The sequence below is a fragment of the Oculina patagonica genome, chromosome 3 (assembly GCF_052425735.1).
Source record: "Oculina patagonica isolate OP01 chromosome 3, crgOcupat, whole genome shotgun sequence".
NCBI classification, from domain to species: domain Eukaryota; kingdom Metazoa; phylum Cnidaria; class Anthozoa; order Scleractinia; family Oculinidae; genus Oculina; species Oculina patagonica.
In genome coordinates, this window is record NC_135760.1 from 19857499 (window position 1) to 19875025 (window position 17527).

Genomic DNA, 17527 nt, shown 5'->3' on the forward strand with positions numbered 1-17527 from the left:
TAACAGTCCACAGTATTGATCTTTACCTGAAGTACCGCCACAGCGATCCAGAAAAATGCCTTGTGAAACATAGAATCCTAGAAAAGTAAAATATAGTTGATCATCTTACAATCCCACTAAAACATTATATTTTGATACTAAGTTTCAGTAGGTGAGATCGACGGACAGACAGACGAGTCAGTGAGTCATTCACTACAAAATAGCCAGTTGGTTGATCCTCCTCACCTTGTTAAGAATCACCTGAAGTCTTGAGAGGCACATGAACGCTGCTTCCACCAACACAAGGTCATTATATGAGCTCAGTGCCTACCGAAAGAAACCATTCGTTTATCAACACAAGTGAATAGAAAAAACTTAAGTTTGTACATTGAAGTGGAACAATAATAAGCGCACTAGACTCGGCACGAGTTGTCCTGGATTTAGCCTTGCCATGTGTTGTGTTCTTGGGCAAGACACTCCACCCAGGAGCATAAACGGGTATTTTTAAAAATAATGCTGGGGATAACCCTGCGAGGGGGAGACGAAACAGTTCGGGATTGACCTATTTGTGGTTAATTTGCGAAAAAAAATTAAGGATTTTTGTCTTTTAATTTCCTTGGCACTCTTTGGGGTAAAAACGCCTACGTTCTCACGTTCGTCGATTGTAATCCGTCTATCTCCCTCGTTTTTTTTCTTTTGAAATTTAATCTTTACCCTTGATATTTTTCTACTTAAGTAGACTGCCAACTTGATGTTTGAGGTTTTGAGTTTCATGAAATTTTGCTAAATGTCTAAAAATGACTTCATATCCTTCATATATCGTGGCCACCATCATTGTAAATGGGAAAGACACTCTTACCATAATCAGCACTTGTAAGACTTTCTGTACAAGCCTGTCGTCCGCTTCTTTGCAGATACAACCAAGAACTACTATGGAACGAGGCTGAAGTGCAGGGTTAAAGTCAAAAGCGAAACTGCAAAGTGGGAAAAATAAGAAAGTAAGGCAGAGCCTAATGATGTCAACATAATATGTGCCAAGAACATAACTCGTATAGATATGAGTGGTAGCGTGGCCGAGTGGTCTAAGGCGCTGGTTTTAGGCACCAGTCATTTCGATGGCGTGGGTTCGAATCCCACCGCTGCCAAAATTTTCTTTTCTCCCTTTTTTTTCCAAGATGAAGGAGAGCGAATTTAACAGAACATAAATGGGCATTTTTTGCAATTTCCACTTTGCCATTTACTGGATAGTCATTTATCCGGTAGATTGTTATCTAATGTGTATTTTTTTACACCAAATTCGTAAACGTTATAGACAAAAAATCCATGTAAATCGGCAAATTAATAATAATTTTACGAATTTTTTATGTAGGGATTCGAAATTTGTTTGTTCGGCTTGCAGATGAAAAATATCACTTCGCTGGGCTCGTTTTTCTCTTTAAAGACACGAAAAAATTGACGCTAGTCGTATAACAGAGTTAAGACAAGATCCTTCAAGATCGATAAAGATTATTCTTTTGGAAAGCGTACATATATGAAAAGCGTACTTACTTTGACGCCAGCTCTGTCCATTTCTTGAGCCATGTACATTCTGGCAAGTCTTTCATGCAACTCTGTTCCGCAAACAAATTTAAAGAAAATATCACCTTTTTTATATCATGAACAAGACTACTTACAGTACCTAGTCACGTGGCTAGTGTAACCATCGGGAAAGGTTCACAGCGGTCAAACGCAAAAATTGACGTCACCTCCGGTTTTCGGCGCCTCGAACTTTCTAAGAGCTTGATTTGTAAGTGGGCAGGAATTTTGTACGGTGAAAGAAAATTTCAAGCTGGGAAACTTAGTAGAGTGAATTATCAAATTTCTAATGCAAAAGCAGCATAGAAACCTTAACTTTCCAGGGACGGTGTTAACTTTTTGCTTTAAAGCGAAAGTTTTTGAAAATTTTAAAGGTTTGTATGGAGAAGTTTGGAGCTGTTTTGGCGGGAACTGTGCACACGCGTGGCGTTTGACCGCTGTGCGCGCAAAAGGTATTACGTTACCTCCATTATCTCCAGCAGTAGGTCAGTGATCGTCTCCATTGCAGTCATGCTCAGTGGCTCTCCTTCACAGTCCCTCAGTGTGTACCTGCCTTGGTAGGTCGCTTTGAAAGCTTTTACAGCTGGAGTCTTTATCTTTGAGATGCCTTAAAACAGATTATAAGAACTGCTTGTAAATCTATCAGACGTGAACGAATCACTTTTAAGCACCATGGCATAGCGTGCGTGACAAAATCGCCCAAAAAGTGTGACGTGGCGTGACTGAATCGCTTGAATGTGCCCAAGCGTGACAGAATCGCTGCAAATGGCATGAGCACTTGTGGTCTCGTTATGGAAACTTATACTTTAAGTAAGCAAAGCTTATTTTATTCTTTCTTTTTCTTAATTACACTTACCAAAGAGAAGATAAAATTTGGGCGACGAGAGTTCTGCTAGCCGCATGCGAAGAAGCTTTTGAGTTTCATCTACAAGAACAGGACCAAAACAATTCAATAAATGACTATTCCTCAACGCATATTAAAACAGAGGAATTTCCGTATAATAAATTTGCAAACCATAGGGAAGGATATCCCGATTGTAAGGTCAAGTCTGCATTCGAGCCTAGTGGCCCATCAGGCCGGCGATCATTTACGGTTTTCGTAGCATAAAGCGACTAGGATGTATTTCTACTCCCCCCTGGATAGGATGCTAGTCCATCGCAGGATTACCCCTCAGCATTATATTTGCAGGTACCCATTTATATACCTGGGTGGAGAGGGGCATGTGTCTTGTCAAAGATTACAACAAAATGACCCCGGCCAGAGCTGGAACCCGGACCGCTCGATCCGGAGTACAGCGCACCAACCATTAGGCCACCGCGCCACCCGATCCCGATTGTAAATAGCAATTAACTGACATGGTGTAAGCTGACAATGACGATAATATACAAGGTTGTTATACTACAAATCAAGTGTGACAACTTTACTCTTACAGGCCGGACTGACAACGATATTTTTTGCCATCACCAAAACCAATTTAAGCACTCACATTGCGAGACGAAAACGACCATATGAAAACTCTCGGGAGTGATGGTGTTCTTAATCTTCCAACTACCCCCGGGCAACTAGAAAGACAAAACTTAGCATTCTGAATATCTTAACTTACCACTAAACTTGATACAGGAGCAGGTACAGAGTGACTGGATAATGTTGATAACCAGTCCGTGGATTGAGGCGCGGATGGTTGGAGGACCAGTTGAGACGAGAAGTGTGACGAGATGAAACAAGTAAGGGATATGACTGGCAACTGGGAAGAAACGAGTGGTATCATTGTTATATATAGCCTTGGAATGAATTTCAAAATGACTCGCACTTGAAACAAATCGGACACACTGTATATGGGATTTTGTCAAGCCAGCGTGTTCTTATTGGAAGGCTTGGTTGTGCTATCGGAGTTCGTTATAAATGTGAATTGGTCTACTTAAAGTCACTTAAACAAAATAGCAGCATCTAAGTGAATTTGTCTAGGTTGGTTTTTTTTATAACAGACTGGTTATAAGACCCGAGGTGGTAATATATGTATTAAACTGCATGTAATTCCTTTCAAAAGGCATCGTTAGCCGTTCTAACACCACGTAATAACGGGAAATCGTACCATCAAGACAGTCGTTGAAGGAAAGCATAAGAAGATATCTTGTGAGGATAGCTATGTCGTCCCACATTAGGTGAGCTTCAAGCCGGACAGTGGGAGAAATGAAGGTCTTGCTGATAAGCTGAGCGAAAAAAAGGTAGAAAAATCAGTAAGAACGCTTTCTCAGGAAAAAGTGAGCAGAGGCTAATTTTTTCTTGAAGATACTATCAGTTAATTTGGCCACCCCCACCCCCACCCCCTCCCGGGGGTACTACCTTAAATACGCTATATGGGTATGTGCCGCTGCATGGGGTCCCAGCCTTTCCAGGTCTGTGATGGATTTAAAATTTGGCCTTTTTATAGTCTGAGATGGGGTCACAAAGTGGGGAGATATATGTCAAAAATTTACATCTTTCTGTTACCCAAATCAGGTGGCTTTGAAGCAGGCGAAAATAAATAGCGAAAGTTGCAGTATTTTATAGAAAAATATCAAGAAAAGTATCCCCTTTTCACTCCCGGTGTGGGATGGGGTAAACATTAACTCTTTTGTCTGAGATGGGGTAGCAAAGTTTTGTTTGGTCTAAGACGGAGTCGGGGTTTCTAGAACCAAGTGGTAAACCCCTAACCTAGAATATCCCCCCCCCCCTCCCGCCTCCGGGAATTAGGCTAACTGGGCATGAGAATAAACGATCAATCAGCAAAGATATAACGCCTTACTGAGTCAAGCCTTCCGATGACCTTGCGTGACACAACTTGAACGTTAGCGGACGCCAAAGCAACAGCAGTGTCGGCCATAACTTCTGCCTTGACAGACCCAAGACCTCCTGTAGCACTGGCCTGAAATGATAACACTACAGTTTTAACTAATGGTTCACAATTCACCACGAGTCTCCCTGAAAGTCAAAGGTTAGAGAGCATGCTACCGGTACGAGGAAGGTCATGGGTTCAACTCCCGTCCGTCCGGGATTCGGATTTTTTTCTTTGTTTCACGCTCGTGATAGCAGAATTTAAAGCTTTCTCAATACGTGAATACTTCTCATGATAACGTAGTAAATGGTTTGAACCCAGGAGTATCAGTAGTTCGTATAGTGTGATCGTCCGGGTGAGAGTAGTTCTGAGAAGAACTGTTGTTGGTAACTGACGTTACGACAACCTTAGCGGAAGTCATCTTCAGAGTCAAGTGAATAGTCGATGATGTTATAAGTCTGGTCCGTTGAAGCTGATTGGTCAGTTTGCCCTGATATTATTTAATGTAAGACTCGAGTTAAGTTTGTCAACAGACGATTTGTTTGCGGCCTGTTTGTCGGTTCTGTTTACGTCGTGAATAAGTCGTTTGTAAGGTGCCGGTAGTTGTTGACATCTGTTGATAGGCGTTTGTTCTAAGTTTGTGTATCAGCTTTTTAGAGTCTGTCGTTGAAGGTTCGATGAAAGTTAGTCGCAAGGGCTTATAATTAGGCGAAGACGTCGACTCGATTTTTTCTCTTTGTCGCTCATACTAGTGTTGTAACACCATGAAAACAACCTCACTACCACTCACCACAATGAATGCAGAAGTGCAAGCAATAAAAACATGGATGTATTTGGAGGATATACCTTGATGAAGCAGTCGAGAACTGTGTCCAGCAACTCGGTGACTTTCCCCACATTGCCCCAGATTGTGGCTTGAACTGAAGGGTACATGGTCTACAAGGGGGAAACAATAACTTAAAAAATTACCTGAAGGTAAGAGTTTAAAGGAGGTGAGTCTTGGAAACAGTTGAGTTAGGTGCAGTTACGCTAACAGAAGGGCGTGTTGTCACTCAGTTTGTAGAACATTAGAAATAGAACGTGTAAGGTGTAAAGAAACTGGAAAGGGGACATTTGAAGCAAGGCACAGAACTTACCCCCTTTTCCTTCACAGTCAAGTTAATCAGTTCTTCAAGAATGCGAGTCATTTTCACCTTCTGTGGATCATCGGCAGGAAACCTACAAAATCTGTTAAGAATGAATTGACTATTTTATAAGTGTTGTCTTTCAAGGGGACAAATAGGATGCCACGCGCCCGATCAAAATCAAGACTCAAACACCAGCACTGCTAAGTGGATTGTAAAGAAATCTTTCAAGCTAATTGCCCAATACAAGCCTATAATTGGAGGACACATAGACTTACTATTAACATAACAACAAGATGCAAAGATGAAAGGTTATTGAGGCACACAATAGCTCCGTCGAGACGTACCTAACAAACCAAACTGCCCAGCGTACATCGCTGTAACATTGATCACCTCGTAAGAGACTTGAGCTCCACTACAAATGAGCCTTGTTATCAAGGTGTGTTCGAAGAAATTTTTATGTATTGATCATATCAAGTTTGGTATAAACTACATGCCGTTAAATAGAGCAGTTTTCAATTGAGTGTCGTAAAACCAAAACAAAAGTTATCACTCCGGCCAATCACAAAGAACACAGACAATCCAGTGAACCAATCAAAACTCGGAGCAAATACATGTAGCCGGCACGAAGCGCGGGAAAACGCGCGCGAGTGAGTCGCGATTGGTTTGGGTTCCAAATCTGATTGGATGAGAAGCTGGCGCGAGATTTTTAAACCAATCAGTAAGCGTAGTAATGCAAAACAAAGCAAACGCAAATCACTTTCGACACTCAAGTGAAAACTGCTCTAAAGGATTTACGTGACTAAAACTAACCTTGCCAGATTTGGTAGCCATGGCGCCATGTACTCTAAGCACAAATGCTTGAGTTCGAAATCTGATTTTACAAAACCTGCGATGCACTCTTCTAGGAACTGAAGTGAAGAAAGAGAAAAACAGATCAGGTAAGATTATAAAAACCCCAAAAATGCTTTGAGTTGTATGGCCATGATGAAATTATTTCACAATATGGAAGAAGTCCGGTGAGATGCTACACTGACATTGATAAAATAATAAAAGTGTTCTTCTCTTACCTCAAGAGTAAGTTGAGGCTCTTTAGCCGCAAGTTTTTCACTGATTCCAACAATAAACAGCGTGTTGTTTGCAGGAATGCACAAACCTTGAAAAAAGAAAGAAAACGCAAAATGAATTATTCACAAATCATCGTTAACTGGAAGGTTGCGTTGCTGACCAGCGGTGGTTGTCGTACATTGCCCATGCACAGTTTTGTTGCCTGTGAACAGACTCTGCGTTTCTTTCTCCCCCAAGCCCTTTTCGGCTCGCTTCGCTCGCCGTTCTTTTTGGCCCTGCTCCACTTGGGAGCCTGTTCGCAGGCTGGCAGTTTTTTGCTCAGGCTTTTGTGTTCTTGTCATTTTTGCCCCCCCCCCCCCCTCTCCCTATCAAGGAAACGAAGATGGGAAAAATTTCTGTAGAAACTTTAATTAAGCAGCAAGCACCAAGGTATTAACTTTTGTGCATCTAAACCGAAATGTCGTGGTTAAAAAAAAAAAAACTCTGGTTGCAAAAATGACTAGGGCCAAGCTTTTTAAAACGAAATCCAGCATCCGAACAAACCTGTTCCTTCCAACAGCCGTTCCTCGATTTTCAGGTTAAATGACTTGGTCACAGAACACAGCAGATTGTAGGCAGCTAGGCGAAGACTGGGATCTGAAGTACCAAGATTCAACAAAGCCTGAAAGGAGAAAAAGGAAAAATGGCCTCCATATGAAACCCATTTGGTACTGCTACAAGACGATTGTTTCCTCATACGCCATAATAATTTACTATAGTCCCTGACTACTTGTTCATAACACGAATAAGGAAGCCACTACCTATTCCATTACTGGACAGAAGACAATTTTTAAGTCACGCGTCACGCAAGGAGTGTATGATGTAATCTTTTTATATTCTCGATACCAATCAGATGTTACTTTGTGATTGACAGATTAGTAAAGCGTAACCGAGCACGCGGTGAGATTTTCATGTAATTTTCCACAGTCAGTGTATTGGGGATCGATGTGATTAAAGTTAAGCTTAAGTTTTCCGTGATTAAAACCGTTGTTTAAATTCGTCATTATTGCCGTGGTTTATCTGTGAGACAACTACCGCGCACTAACTGTTACAAAAACAGCTTTACCTAGAGCGGCGCAATCTTATGGAACAGTCTTCCTTCCAACGTAAGACAAGCAGAGTCCCTTCGGCAATTTAAAGGTTTACTAAACCAAGTACTTTATGGCACGGCATTCGTGGAAAGCAGCTTTTCTTTATAATAGCTGATGATTTGACCGTGTGGAAATAAAGATTACCTTTACCTTTACCAGGGCACCCAGGCTGCTGACTTTACAGACATACGTTTGAATCAAGAGCTTAAAAAATAAAGTGTGGTAAAAGCTAGCGTCTTACCATGTTGAGTAGCGTTCCAGGGACGTCTTTGGGTTTGATCTTTTTACTTGTGGTTGTGGATGAATCCTGAAAGAAGGTGCATAAAAAAACATGACTACTTGCTCTGCTGAACGCCAACAACAACAAGATGAAACGTGGAGCTCAAGCATTGAAGACGGCGATACCGGGGACAACGCCTTGTAAAAATTGAATTTATATTTTATGTACAAACTCGCGATTATCTTAATCCAGGGTCCTGAAGGGGGGCTATAAATTCCATTTTCCCAGCCCAAATGTTGCTCAAATCTCATTTCCCAGCCTATTGTTTTCCCAAATTTTTCAAAATCCCAGTCCTAGTTTTTCGGTCTGTGATTCCCATTGCCAGTGATCCAAATCCCATTTTCCCAGTGAAAATTTGCCCAAATCCCAGTTCCATTTTACCCCTGCAGGCTGGCCCTCTCTAAATCTATTCAGTGTACCAATAAGTTTAAGAACTACAATCTTGGACAAAACTGTTGAAACACTTCGGAAAATTCGCCTCAAACTAGGTAGCTCGCTAGAAGTCTCTAAGCATCAAAGGCAACGACAACGACAACACATGGCCAGAAATCGCGGACATCGGATTTGGCGAATTTTGATGCATCATACATTTAGCGGTCACGAAAGTTGGTAATAGCCGCTGATTCAAAAGCGTGACTTTGGGCTCATAAACATCTACGAAGACAAAAGAATGAGGCCCACATAGATGTATATCTTGTGTAGTAGGGAAACCACTGGTCAAAAGTATTGCACGATAAAAATAATGGAGCAAAAGAGCTTTCAAACGATGGCTTTTGCAGCAAAATTGGAGCAAAGACGGCTGAAATATCGCAGTTCAAAGACAGCGGATTTTGGATGTCAACATGGACTGCCGCCTGGTTTGCTTTTCGACGATTTACGAGATTTTTAAAAGCAAAAAGCAGGGCGAAGAAATCAGCACCGAAGGTGAAAATTGGCCAAATAGTACATCATACGGTGCTTATCCTCAAACGAGGGCGGCACTTGGGATATTCAGCAAATGTTATCTGCTACGGCGGATCGAAATCTGCTTGGGATGCAAATATTGGATTTCAAGCCTCTGAAATATAGAGCGTTGTATGAGCCAAGCTTCGAAAATAAACATCGATAAAAAGCAGGGCCAGTATCATTTGTTGATGAAAAAAAAAACTAATCAGAATAGCCGAAGGACCTTTCAAGAACTCGAGAAGAGGGCGGCACTTGTTCCCGGTAGGCCAGAACTTGCTCTGTTTTAATTTGTTTTATTTCTCTCATACAGTTTTTGGCGGCCATATTGCCAATTAAACTCGCGCGTGCGCCGTGGCGTTGACCGGAATTTCTGGCCATGAACAACAACAGCAAAATCCACTGCACGTTAACTTACGGGTTGTGAGAGCTGCCACCTTGTTTTGACATGCGTGACAGCTTGTACAATCTGCTCGCTGTCATTGCTCATCAGAAGAATTCCTGGACCGACATTCGCAAGCTTTAGCAGACAGAGGTTCTCGTCTTCCACTGTGGCCTGGAAAAAAGGGAAAAAAGCTGAAAAACGTGCGACAAAAGATAGGAAAGGAACATTAGTTTCCTTTACTAGCACTAGACTGTTGTCTATTGTTCCTAAATCATGCACGAAACCAAATTTAACGGCAATAGAGAAAGTGTCAACTACCCGATTAAACAGACGTAAATTTTCATAAAAGAAAGATTGCGAAAAAACGTTTGTAGTCCTCGAGCACCCAAGTTCACTTGGAGACTATCCTTTACCTGAGTTGAAAAGAGGCGACAGGAGATAAATTGCTATTTCTCGTAACGAATAAATAACTTACCCCCTTAACTTCGGAAGCATAGTACACATCGTTTAGAATGCTAGAATAACCCAACACTCTATGCCTTTCTGGAGTGGTGATCTGAACTGATGTAGGGCCAACCTAACGATGCACAACAAGAACATAAGTCTTATTAATTATCAGGTCGGCGTTTAAATCCAGTTTCTCCAGCAACACAACAACCCCGGCTAGCGCTCAACGTGCCTCCCAAAACAAGAAGATTTTATTCAAACAACAAGTACAACGTTTGGTCTTTTACGTAATTACATAATTAAAAGGAGAAAAAAGAAGATCGATTACCTTGACTAAAACGTTACTTCTCGTTGACACTCTAAAAGCGTGAAAAACCTATGGAAAACAAACCGTACAAAAATTAACGTAACTTGTAAACATAACCTGATCATAGAAAGCCAAAAATAATGCTTTGATTTTAGAGAACGGTACTCGACAAATGACAAAAAGTCATTAGAAAGTGAGGATGACTAATGATGGCGAGGATGAAAATGGATTACAATAGAGCAATTTTCAATTGAGTATCGTAAAACCAAAACCAAAGTAATTACTCCGGCCAATCACAAAGGACACAGACAATCCAGTGAACCAATCAAAACTCGAAGCAAATACATGTAACTGGCACGAAGCGCAGGAAAACGTGCGCGAACGAGTCACGATTGGTTTTGGTTTTACTCCTGATTGGCTGAGAAAGTGGCGCGAGATTTTTAAGCCAATCACTAAGCGTAGCAATGCAAAACCAAAGCAAACGCAATTTACTTTCGACACTCAAGTGAAAACCGCTCTATGACCAAGCTTGAAAACGTGAGACCTTTTAAGGTTAATTAATACATTGCAAGGGTGTTTGTTGTGTTTGTCCTATTTGACAGAAAAGCTGTAGTTCTACACAAGTTACCGGTGAGACAAAGAAAATGTAAGATTATAGTTGTGCATCAGAAGGCCTTTAGCACTTAATTGCTATGTTTAGTAGTTTTTATTATTTTAATCGAAACAAACGAGGGAGCAATGTTCTCGTATTGCGTACCTTCAAGTCTTCCTCCAGGGTCACAGTGGAGCTTGGCAGCTTTAGTTCACCAGGACTGATATACTCATGCAGCTTACTCAGCGACTCGCACACTCGTACCACGGAACGACCCTATTATGACAGATAAAATAGAACAAGTTTTATTTCAACGTATAAAAAAAACAAAAGAACATTTTTCGGCCACAATTGGAGTGACTACTTCATTTCCTGGAACCCTGGACTCTGATCTGTCTGACGTGTTCTGTATTAGTTTTGCGTGCAATTTACGCTACACATTTAAATCCTCACAGTGACTAGAGTTTTCCACTGCATACAAATTGCAGAAGCAAGAATTTCTTTTAGAAATCCTTCATAGGAGCATTCAAAGAGCTTCAGAATCTTACTGTCCAATCAAATACAGCGTAATCACTGATACAAGGTGACGTCAGCTTGTGTTCATCAGGTGACATCATGTTGCTAAGCAACATTGTTGATTAAAATCGCGGGCTCGATTAATTCCTAGAGAAGGAATTTCGATTGAAAAAGAAACAATTGACGCCACTGGTCACATCACAATTTTTATACAATTATGATGATATCCCTTTCTAAATCTTAACTACACTACACTGTCTACCTGTCAATAGCCGATTCCCTCTATAGCGCGCGCCTACAGGAAATCACGGTAGTTGTATTCATCAAACCATGCGCGAGACTCAGCAACGGTGCACGTTTTAAGTCTCGCGCAAGATTCGATGAATACAACTACCGCGATTCTCTGCAGGCGCTCGCTATAGAGGGAATCGGTTATTCCCTCTCTCCTTTCTTCTCCACTATCTTCCAGCCTCTTTGTGTAGAAATAAAGAAAAACAATTTTATTTAATTACCTTGAGTGGAGAGAGATGGCGTTCGTTGTACTTAGCATACTGTCTCAATGTACTACTGCAGTTGTACAAGTACGCCGCCTGGAGATTTTTCACCGCACCATCAGGTACAACTGTTAACAGCTTAACAACTGTGGAAGGCTGGAAGAAAACAGCAACAAACAACATTAGAACTAAAACGAAAAGGAGCCATTTTTAGCATGGAGTTTGACAGCTTGTGAGCAAGGCGTCAAATTTTGAGTGGCTATCCCCCGCAATGCTCCTCAAATGTTTAAAGGGACTATGTCACGGATTTACCAGATTTCTGAACAGCCAAAATTTATATTTGATGAAGATTTTCCCCTCCTGTGTTTGCTAACAGAACAGAATTCTTAAGCATACCTAAAGGACCTTCAGCCCTTGGGGCACGTTGTATAAACTACTTTTTACTTACACTGAATCGGTTCTCCAATGTTGTGTGAGTAAAGTCAACAACTAATTATCCCCCGGGGGGGCAATGCTCCTCAAATGTTTAAAGGGACTAATTCACGGATTTACCAGATTTCTGAACAGCCAAAATTTATATTTGTGTCGCATGAAACCTAGAAATAATAGTCCATTTTTATTAACAAATGCTATATTAGAGCACTGAAACTGTTTACTAGCATTATTGGCTGCGGATGGCTTGGATGGAAATGGATTGCAATTTGAAAAAGTTAGGCAAACGTTTTCAAGTTGTTTCCGCGCGTCTTCGAAATATCGATATTTGTAGCCTTAGCTTGATTTCTATCCGCAAATTAAGATTATATCTTCCTTTAGATGATCAAAGATATTGTTTTTTATGGCTTTAGTTGCCTTCCACTAATTTCAGGACAGTTTAGACCAAAAATCTGCGAAATCTCCGTGACATAGTCCCTTTAAGATGTCACGTTCATCAGATAGATACCTTTTAAAGGGGCTTTGTCGCGGATTTTCCCAGATTTTTGTACAGCCAAAATGTTTATTTGTGTCGTAGGAAACCTATACATAATGGTCCATTTTTATTAGCAATTGCTATATTAGAGCACTGAAACTGTTAAAGAGCGTCTTTGGTTGCGGATGGCTCGAATGGAAATGGATTGCAATGGCTTAACTTCTTAAGTAGTTTCCGCGCATCTTCAAAAATCGATATTTATGGCCCTAGCTTGATTTTTATCTGCAAATTAAGGATTATATCTTCTTTTAGATATTCAAAGAAAATGTTATTCATGAGTTAAGTTGCCCCCTAGAAAATTTAGAACAGTTTACTTTAGACCAAAAATCTGCGAAATCCCCGTGACATGGCCCCTTTTATGACATTACAAACAAATGATCAGAAACAAGGTGTCACTTTTGAAGATTTTTCCCTCCTGTGTTTGCTAACAGAACAGAATTCTTAAGCATACCTAAAGGACCTTCAGCCCTTGGGGCACGTTGTATAAACTACTTTTTACTTACACTGAATCGGTTCTCCAATGTTGTGTGAGTAAAGTCAACAACTAATTCCCAAGGCCTGTCAATGCAGCTTTCTACTGTTAGTAAGGCGTGGTAAATGAGAAGTTCGTCGCTTATTTGGTCACCCCTGCAATTAATGACAAACAATCAACATTCTCAAAAATGCGCCATATTGAAATTACACTTTACTTTTCTAGTTTACCCATAGTCCTACGTATAAGATAAATTCCTTGGCCTTCCAGATATAAAGGGATTAAAAGGACAGAGAAAGGGTACAGCCTTACTAAATACTAAGTTCTATTAACTAAAAGTACAATATCTGTACAGCATCCAACCGGAATAATTTACATTAATTTTTAGGCTCAGGGTCAAATTATAAATTTGTCTAAATTATAAAACTGCACCTGAATCGTCTGGCGATGTAATAAAACACTGGATGTCCTCCTTTTGAATTTCCACCCTGGAATTAATAAAAACAAAAAGTTGAAACGATTTCTAGCCTTAGTAATAAGCCTATTCTATTTTACACCTTTAAATACCAGCTTAGTTTGTCAATGGCAGATGTCGAAATTATCCTCTTTTTACGGAAGGTCACGGGCCTCATTCCCGTCGGGGACTCAGAATTTTTTCCTTTGTACCACGCTCGGGACAACTGAACCCAAATTTTTGTAAAAATGTTGACGGTTTTTTCTGAAAAGAAACAAAGCAAACAAATAAATATAAAACGAAACATAAAACGTACTTGGTAAAACACACTTAGATTTTTCATGGTCTGCAATTCGTCCCGACTCTCTTCTGCGTGCCGTGCCATGAACTCCTCAAACCGTGCACCATCTTGCCATCGTCTAAACAACAAACAGACAAAACGTTTCAGTGAAAACCTTGCAAAAAAATTCAGCTTCTCTTAGAGATGTTACTTCAAGTTTGCATACCGTAAAAACACTTGCTCTCTTTCTAAAAGAGCCACTCAGATTGCTACTCCTCTCTGTTAATCAAAACCGAAGTAATAAGGGCTTACACATCTACATTCTTATAAAGAAAAGCAAACTTTCTAGAATGCAGCACCGCTTGTTGTAAAGAATAGTAATAATCTAATGTTACAAACAAGGCTTAAAACTTACACATGTGAAAAATGATTTTTCTGCTGATCAGGGGCCCCAAGATGAGCTAGAAGGGTAGACATTTTCTCAAATGGTCTTCTACCAAAAGTCTTGAATTCGCTGAAAGAAACATATGGCTTTTCCTTTCAAACACAATTTGGCTATAACTATAACTATAATAACACCAAAACTAGCAGTATGATTTACCAGTACGTTATGTTAATTGGTCAACAATTAACTTTTCTTTTGCTTCATCATTAATCACTTATTAATAGTAGGTAAAATCCTAGTGTGTGACCATTTACATGAAAATAATTATTGAGAAGTATTTTCATGCGGTAGTATTAAATGTTATGCTGTATTTTGCTGCCTTTAACTCTTAAGTATTTAGATGAAGTTTTAGTGTGTGACCATTTTCAAGCAAACTATTAAACAGTACTTTCCTGTTTCTTTGTTTGTTTCTATTTCACAAAATATATTTTCAATTTTTTTTACCCATTCCCGTCTTTATCTGTTTGGCACTGAAACACAATATCCACAATGTTAACAATTTTTCTGGGTTCCAACGGAATTTTTTTTTCCAAAGGGGTGTTTTTTTTTGTCTTTTCCAAACATTCATGCAATAAAACAAATAGGTTATTTGCTAACCTCTTCGTAGCTAGATAAGTGCCAATCTTTTCTTGGTGATCCCACAAGAGTTTATGAAGACTTAACACACTGCTGTCACTAATGAAAGAATAACTCGTACTATCCTCGTCTCTCTTGGAAGGGCACTTTGATGAGATGACACTGAAAAATCTGTAAAATACGTGCAATAAATGAAAACTAGAAAGCAATAAATTAAACAATAAATGAAAACTTAAAGCTAGGCACACACTTGCGGACTAGTCGCAGGGACTTATCCTTTATTGTGTACTACACAGAAGCAAGTCCCTAGTCTCCTAGTGTAAGTGCTTTGCATTTATTTGTTGTTTTGTTGCGGTTTCAAGACGCACGCCCTGATCACGTGAAACCCCAAGGTTCAATCTGTTCTTGGCCTAAGGAGTAAGTATACACTTAACGACTGGTCCTCAGGGAAACAGCTAATTTTGTTTCCCGAGAATCTCAATATTTCTCGAGCGGGGCCGAGGGAAACATTGTGATTCGTGGCAAACAAAATAAACTAGTTTAAATTTGTTATATACATGTAGCACATCTAAGACTTCGAAAAACGGTGTTCGTCGGTCAACATTTTCCCCGGGGGGGGGGGGGGGGTACTCCCATATGTGGCCTATATAGGTATGTGCCGCCCGATAGGGTATGGTTTTTGAGGTTCTCGGTCCTTAAATAGGGTATCATTTTTGCTCCTTTTGGCAATGTGTTCCTGGTGCGATCCTTAGATAGGGTACCTAAATTCTATTAGCTAAAATAAACGCCCAGCTAAACGAAAAAAAGGTTTCTTAAAACAGAATTTTCTGTTCAGGTATTAGTAAAGCGATTTTATAAAGATTTGTGTCTTGCCGTGCGCGGTTAGCCGTCACGGAACGCTTCTCCTTCCCTTGAATAGGGTGTCTTTTTTCGGTTTTGGGCCTTAAAAAGGGTATCAATTTTCTCTTTCTTTATCCTTAAATAGGGTCAGGGTTTAAGAACCTTGGCGGCACATCCCTATCCGAAATTTATGGGAGTACCCCCCCGGGACATTTTCGGGCAACCGTGCACTGTTACCTTCTGACGTGATACATTATACACTTAATGACTGGCCCCGAGGGAAACAGTTAATTTTGTTTACTGAGAATCTCAAGACTTACTTTCTTGCCTTATCGAAGTTTGCTTGAAGAAAACCGTTAAATGGTTCCATGTGTTTCTCTTTAGTGAACAGCACATGGTTGGCTAAATTCTGGAGAATCTGAAAAAAAAAATACAGAATTGAAGTACCTTATTACAAAATGGTCGCGACTTATATTAATGATATACTGTTCGACTTTTTATAAGAAAACTAACGGACTGGATCAATTGTGCAGGCTGACTTTTGGGTAGAAGTTGTTGTTTTTTGCGGATGTCGAGTTTCGTGTGGAAACTACCATAGCAGGTAAATATCTTGGCGTTTTATAAAAATGTTTTTTTTTTTTGGTTAGATTAATTTGGAAAACTCTTTGACTTTTCCTTCACTTAAACAATTTTTTAAAAAGAAATTTTAATTGGAAAAGTTTTCCTTGGCCTGCTTCCTACTTTTTAAAAAACTGTAAAAAAAAAACACACTGTCTCTGCAATGAACTACGGAATGACAATATGCTATTTAATCAGCTACCTTTGACAATAACATAAGACCTCTTCTAAGCTCTTCTGAAGGATTCTGGTCAATAATTCCTGTAACATGTGGCGACGCTAAAAGACAAAACGTTTATTAATCTTTAGCAACTCTTAATGAATTCATTCCAATATTCTGCCAATTAGAAGTTGATTCAGAGCTTGATAAAATGCTATTTTTGTTCTAACGTGGGGAAGCGGAACTACACATAACGAAATAACAAATCCCAAATCACTATACAGTCAACTCTTGTTATAGCGGACAAGCTCGGGGCGTCGTTGAGTGTACGTTATAGCCAGAGTCTGTAATAGCGGGAGTCATTTCCAGTCAGACCTCTTTCGCCGGGGATCTGGATTTTGTACGTAATAGCGAGTCTCCGCAATAGCGGGGTGTCCACAAGGCGAAGGTTGACTGTAATCACTTATAACGTTATCATTGCAATCGATTGCCTCTAATGCCTTGAACGCCAGGCATAACTAATCGATGACATCAATGACATCAATGAAATCAATGAGTAATCAATGAGTAATCGATGGGTAATCAGTTGATTAGTCATTGATTATTGCCGATGATCAATGAGTAATCGATGACTAATCGATAGGCCACAAAATTTTTGGTCATCGATTAGTCATCGATTGCATCGATTAGTCATTGATTGCATTGATTACTCATCGATATAGTCTCGTGGTTGAAAACCGGAACTTGTAAAAGTATAACACGCTATAACAATCTAACAGTATTATGGTAACAAGTGAAAAAAGTACAGAAAGTAAAAGTGCTTGCAGCTGTTCCGTTGCGTAATGTAAGTGCTTATGATGGCTGTCTCCCTCAGCCGAAGCAGTTTTAGTTTGCTGACAAACATCCACCGACCAAAATCTATAACCACGTAGTCGATTCTTGTCTTCGTACTTGTTAGTTTCATTTCCAGACTGGTTGGTTTTCCTGTTCAATTGTTTTGTTATTAATAAAGAGTTGGGTATTAAAAGTGAAATATCGAAATATCATCTGTGTTTGTGCT

The 17527-nt window shown here is 39.9% G+C and overlaps 1 protein-coding gene and 1 non-coding gene across 2 annotated transcripts in view; one reads left to right on the forward strand and one right to left on the reverse strand.

Moving 5' to 3' along the window:
- Window positions 1-17527, reverse strand: part of LOC144645254 (neurofibromin-like) — an 81663-nt gene that overhangs the window by 6941 nt on the left and 57195 nt on the right. Inside the window, exons 40-66 of the mRNA XM_078504741.1 lie at window positions 16510-16586; window positions 16010-16107; window positions 14871-15020; window positions 14244-14342; window positions 13865-13967; window positions 13527-13582; window positions 13126-13249; window positions 11674-11811; window positions 10811-10921; window positions 10075-10122; window positions 9775-9876; window positions 9333-9470; window positions 7934-7999; window positions 7106-7223; window positions 6565-6650; window positions 6308-6405; window positions 5507-5597; window positions 5217-5306; window positions 4341-4460; window positions 3648-3765; window positions 3159-3299; window positions 2411-2479; window positions 2019-2161; window positions 1528-1589; window positions 839-953; window positions 226-306; window positions 27-77 (exon numbers count right to left, since the gene is read on the reverse strand). Of these exons, the coding sequence (XP_078360867.1) occupies window positions 27-77; window positions 226-306; window positions 839-953; window positions 1528-1589; window positions 2019-2161; window positions 2411-2479; window positions 3159-3299; window positions 3648-3765; window positions 4341-4460; window positions 5217-5306; window positions 5507-5597; window positions 6308-6405; window positions 6565-6650; window positions 7106-7223; window positions 7934-7999; window positions 9333-9470; window positions 9775-9876; window positions 10075-10122; window positions 10811-10921; window positions 11674-11811; window positions 13126-13249; window positions 13527-13582; window positions 13865-13967; window positions 14244-14342; window positions 14871-15020; window positions 16010-16107; window positions 16510-16586 (2693 nt within the window). The remainder of the gene's footprint in view (window positions 1-26; window positions 78-225; window positions 307-838; window positions 954-1527; window positions 1590-2018; window positions 2162-2410; window positions 2480-3158; window positions 3300-3647; window positions 3766-4340; window positions 4461-5216; window positions 5307-5506; window positions 5598-6307; window positions 6406-6564; window positions 6651-7105; window positions 7224-7933; window positions 8000-9332; window positions 9471-9774; window positions 9877-10074; window positions 10123-10810; window positions 10922-11673; window positions 11812-13125; window positions 13250-13526; window positions 13583-13864; window positions 13968-14243; window positions 14343-14870; window positions 15021-16009; window positions 16108-16509; window positions 16587-17527) is intronic.
- Trnal-uag (transfer RNA leucine (anticodon UAG)) lies at window positions 1043-1124 on the forward strand. The gene has a single exon. It is a non-coding gene; the product is annotated as a tRNA-Leu (tRNA).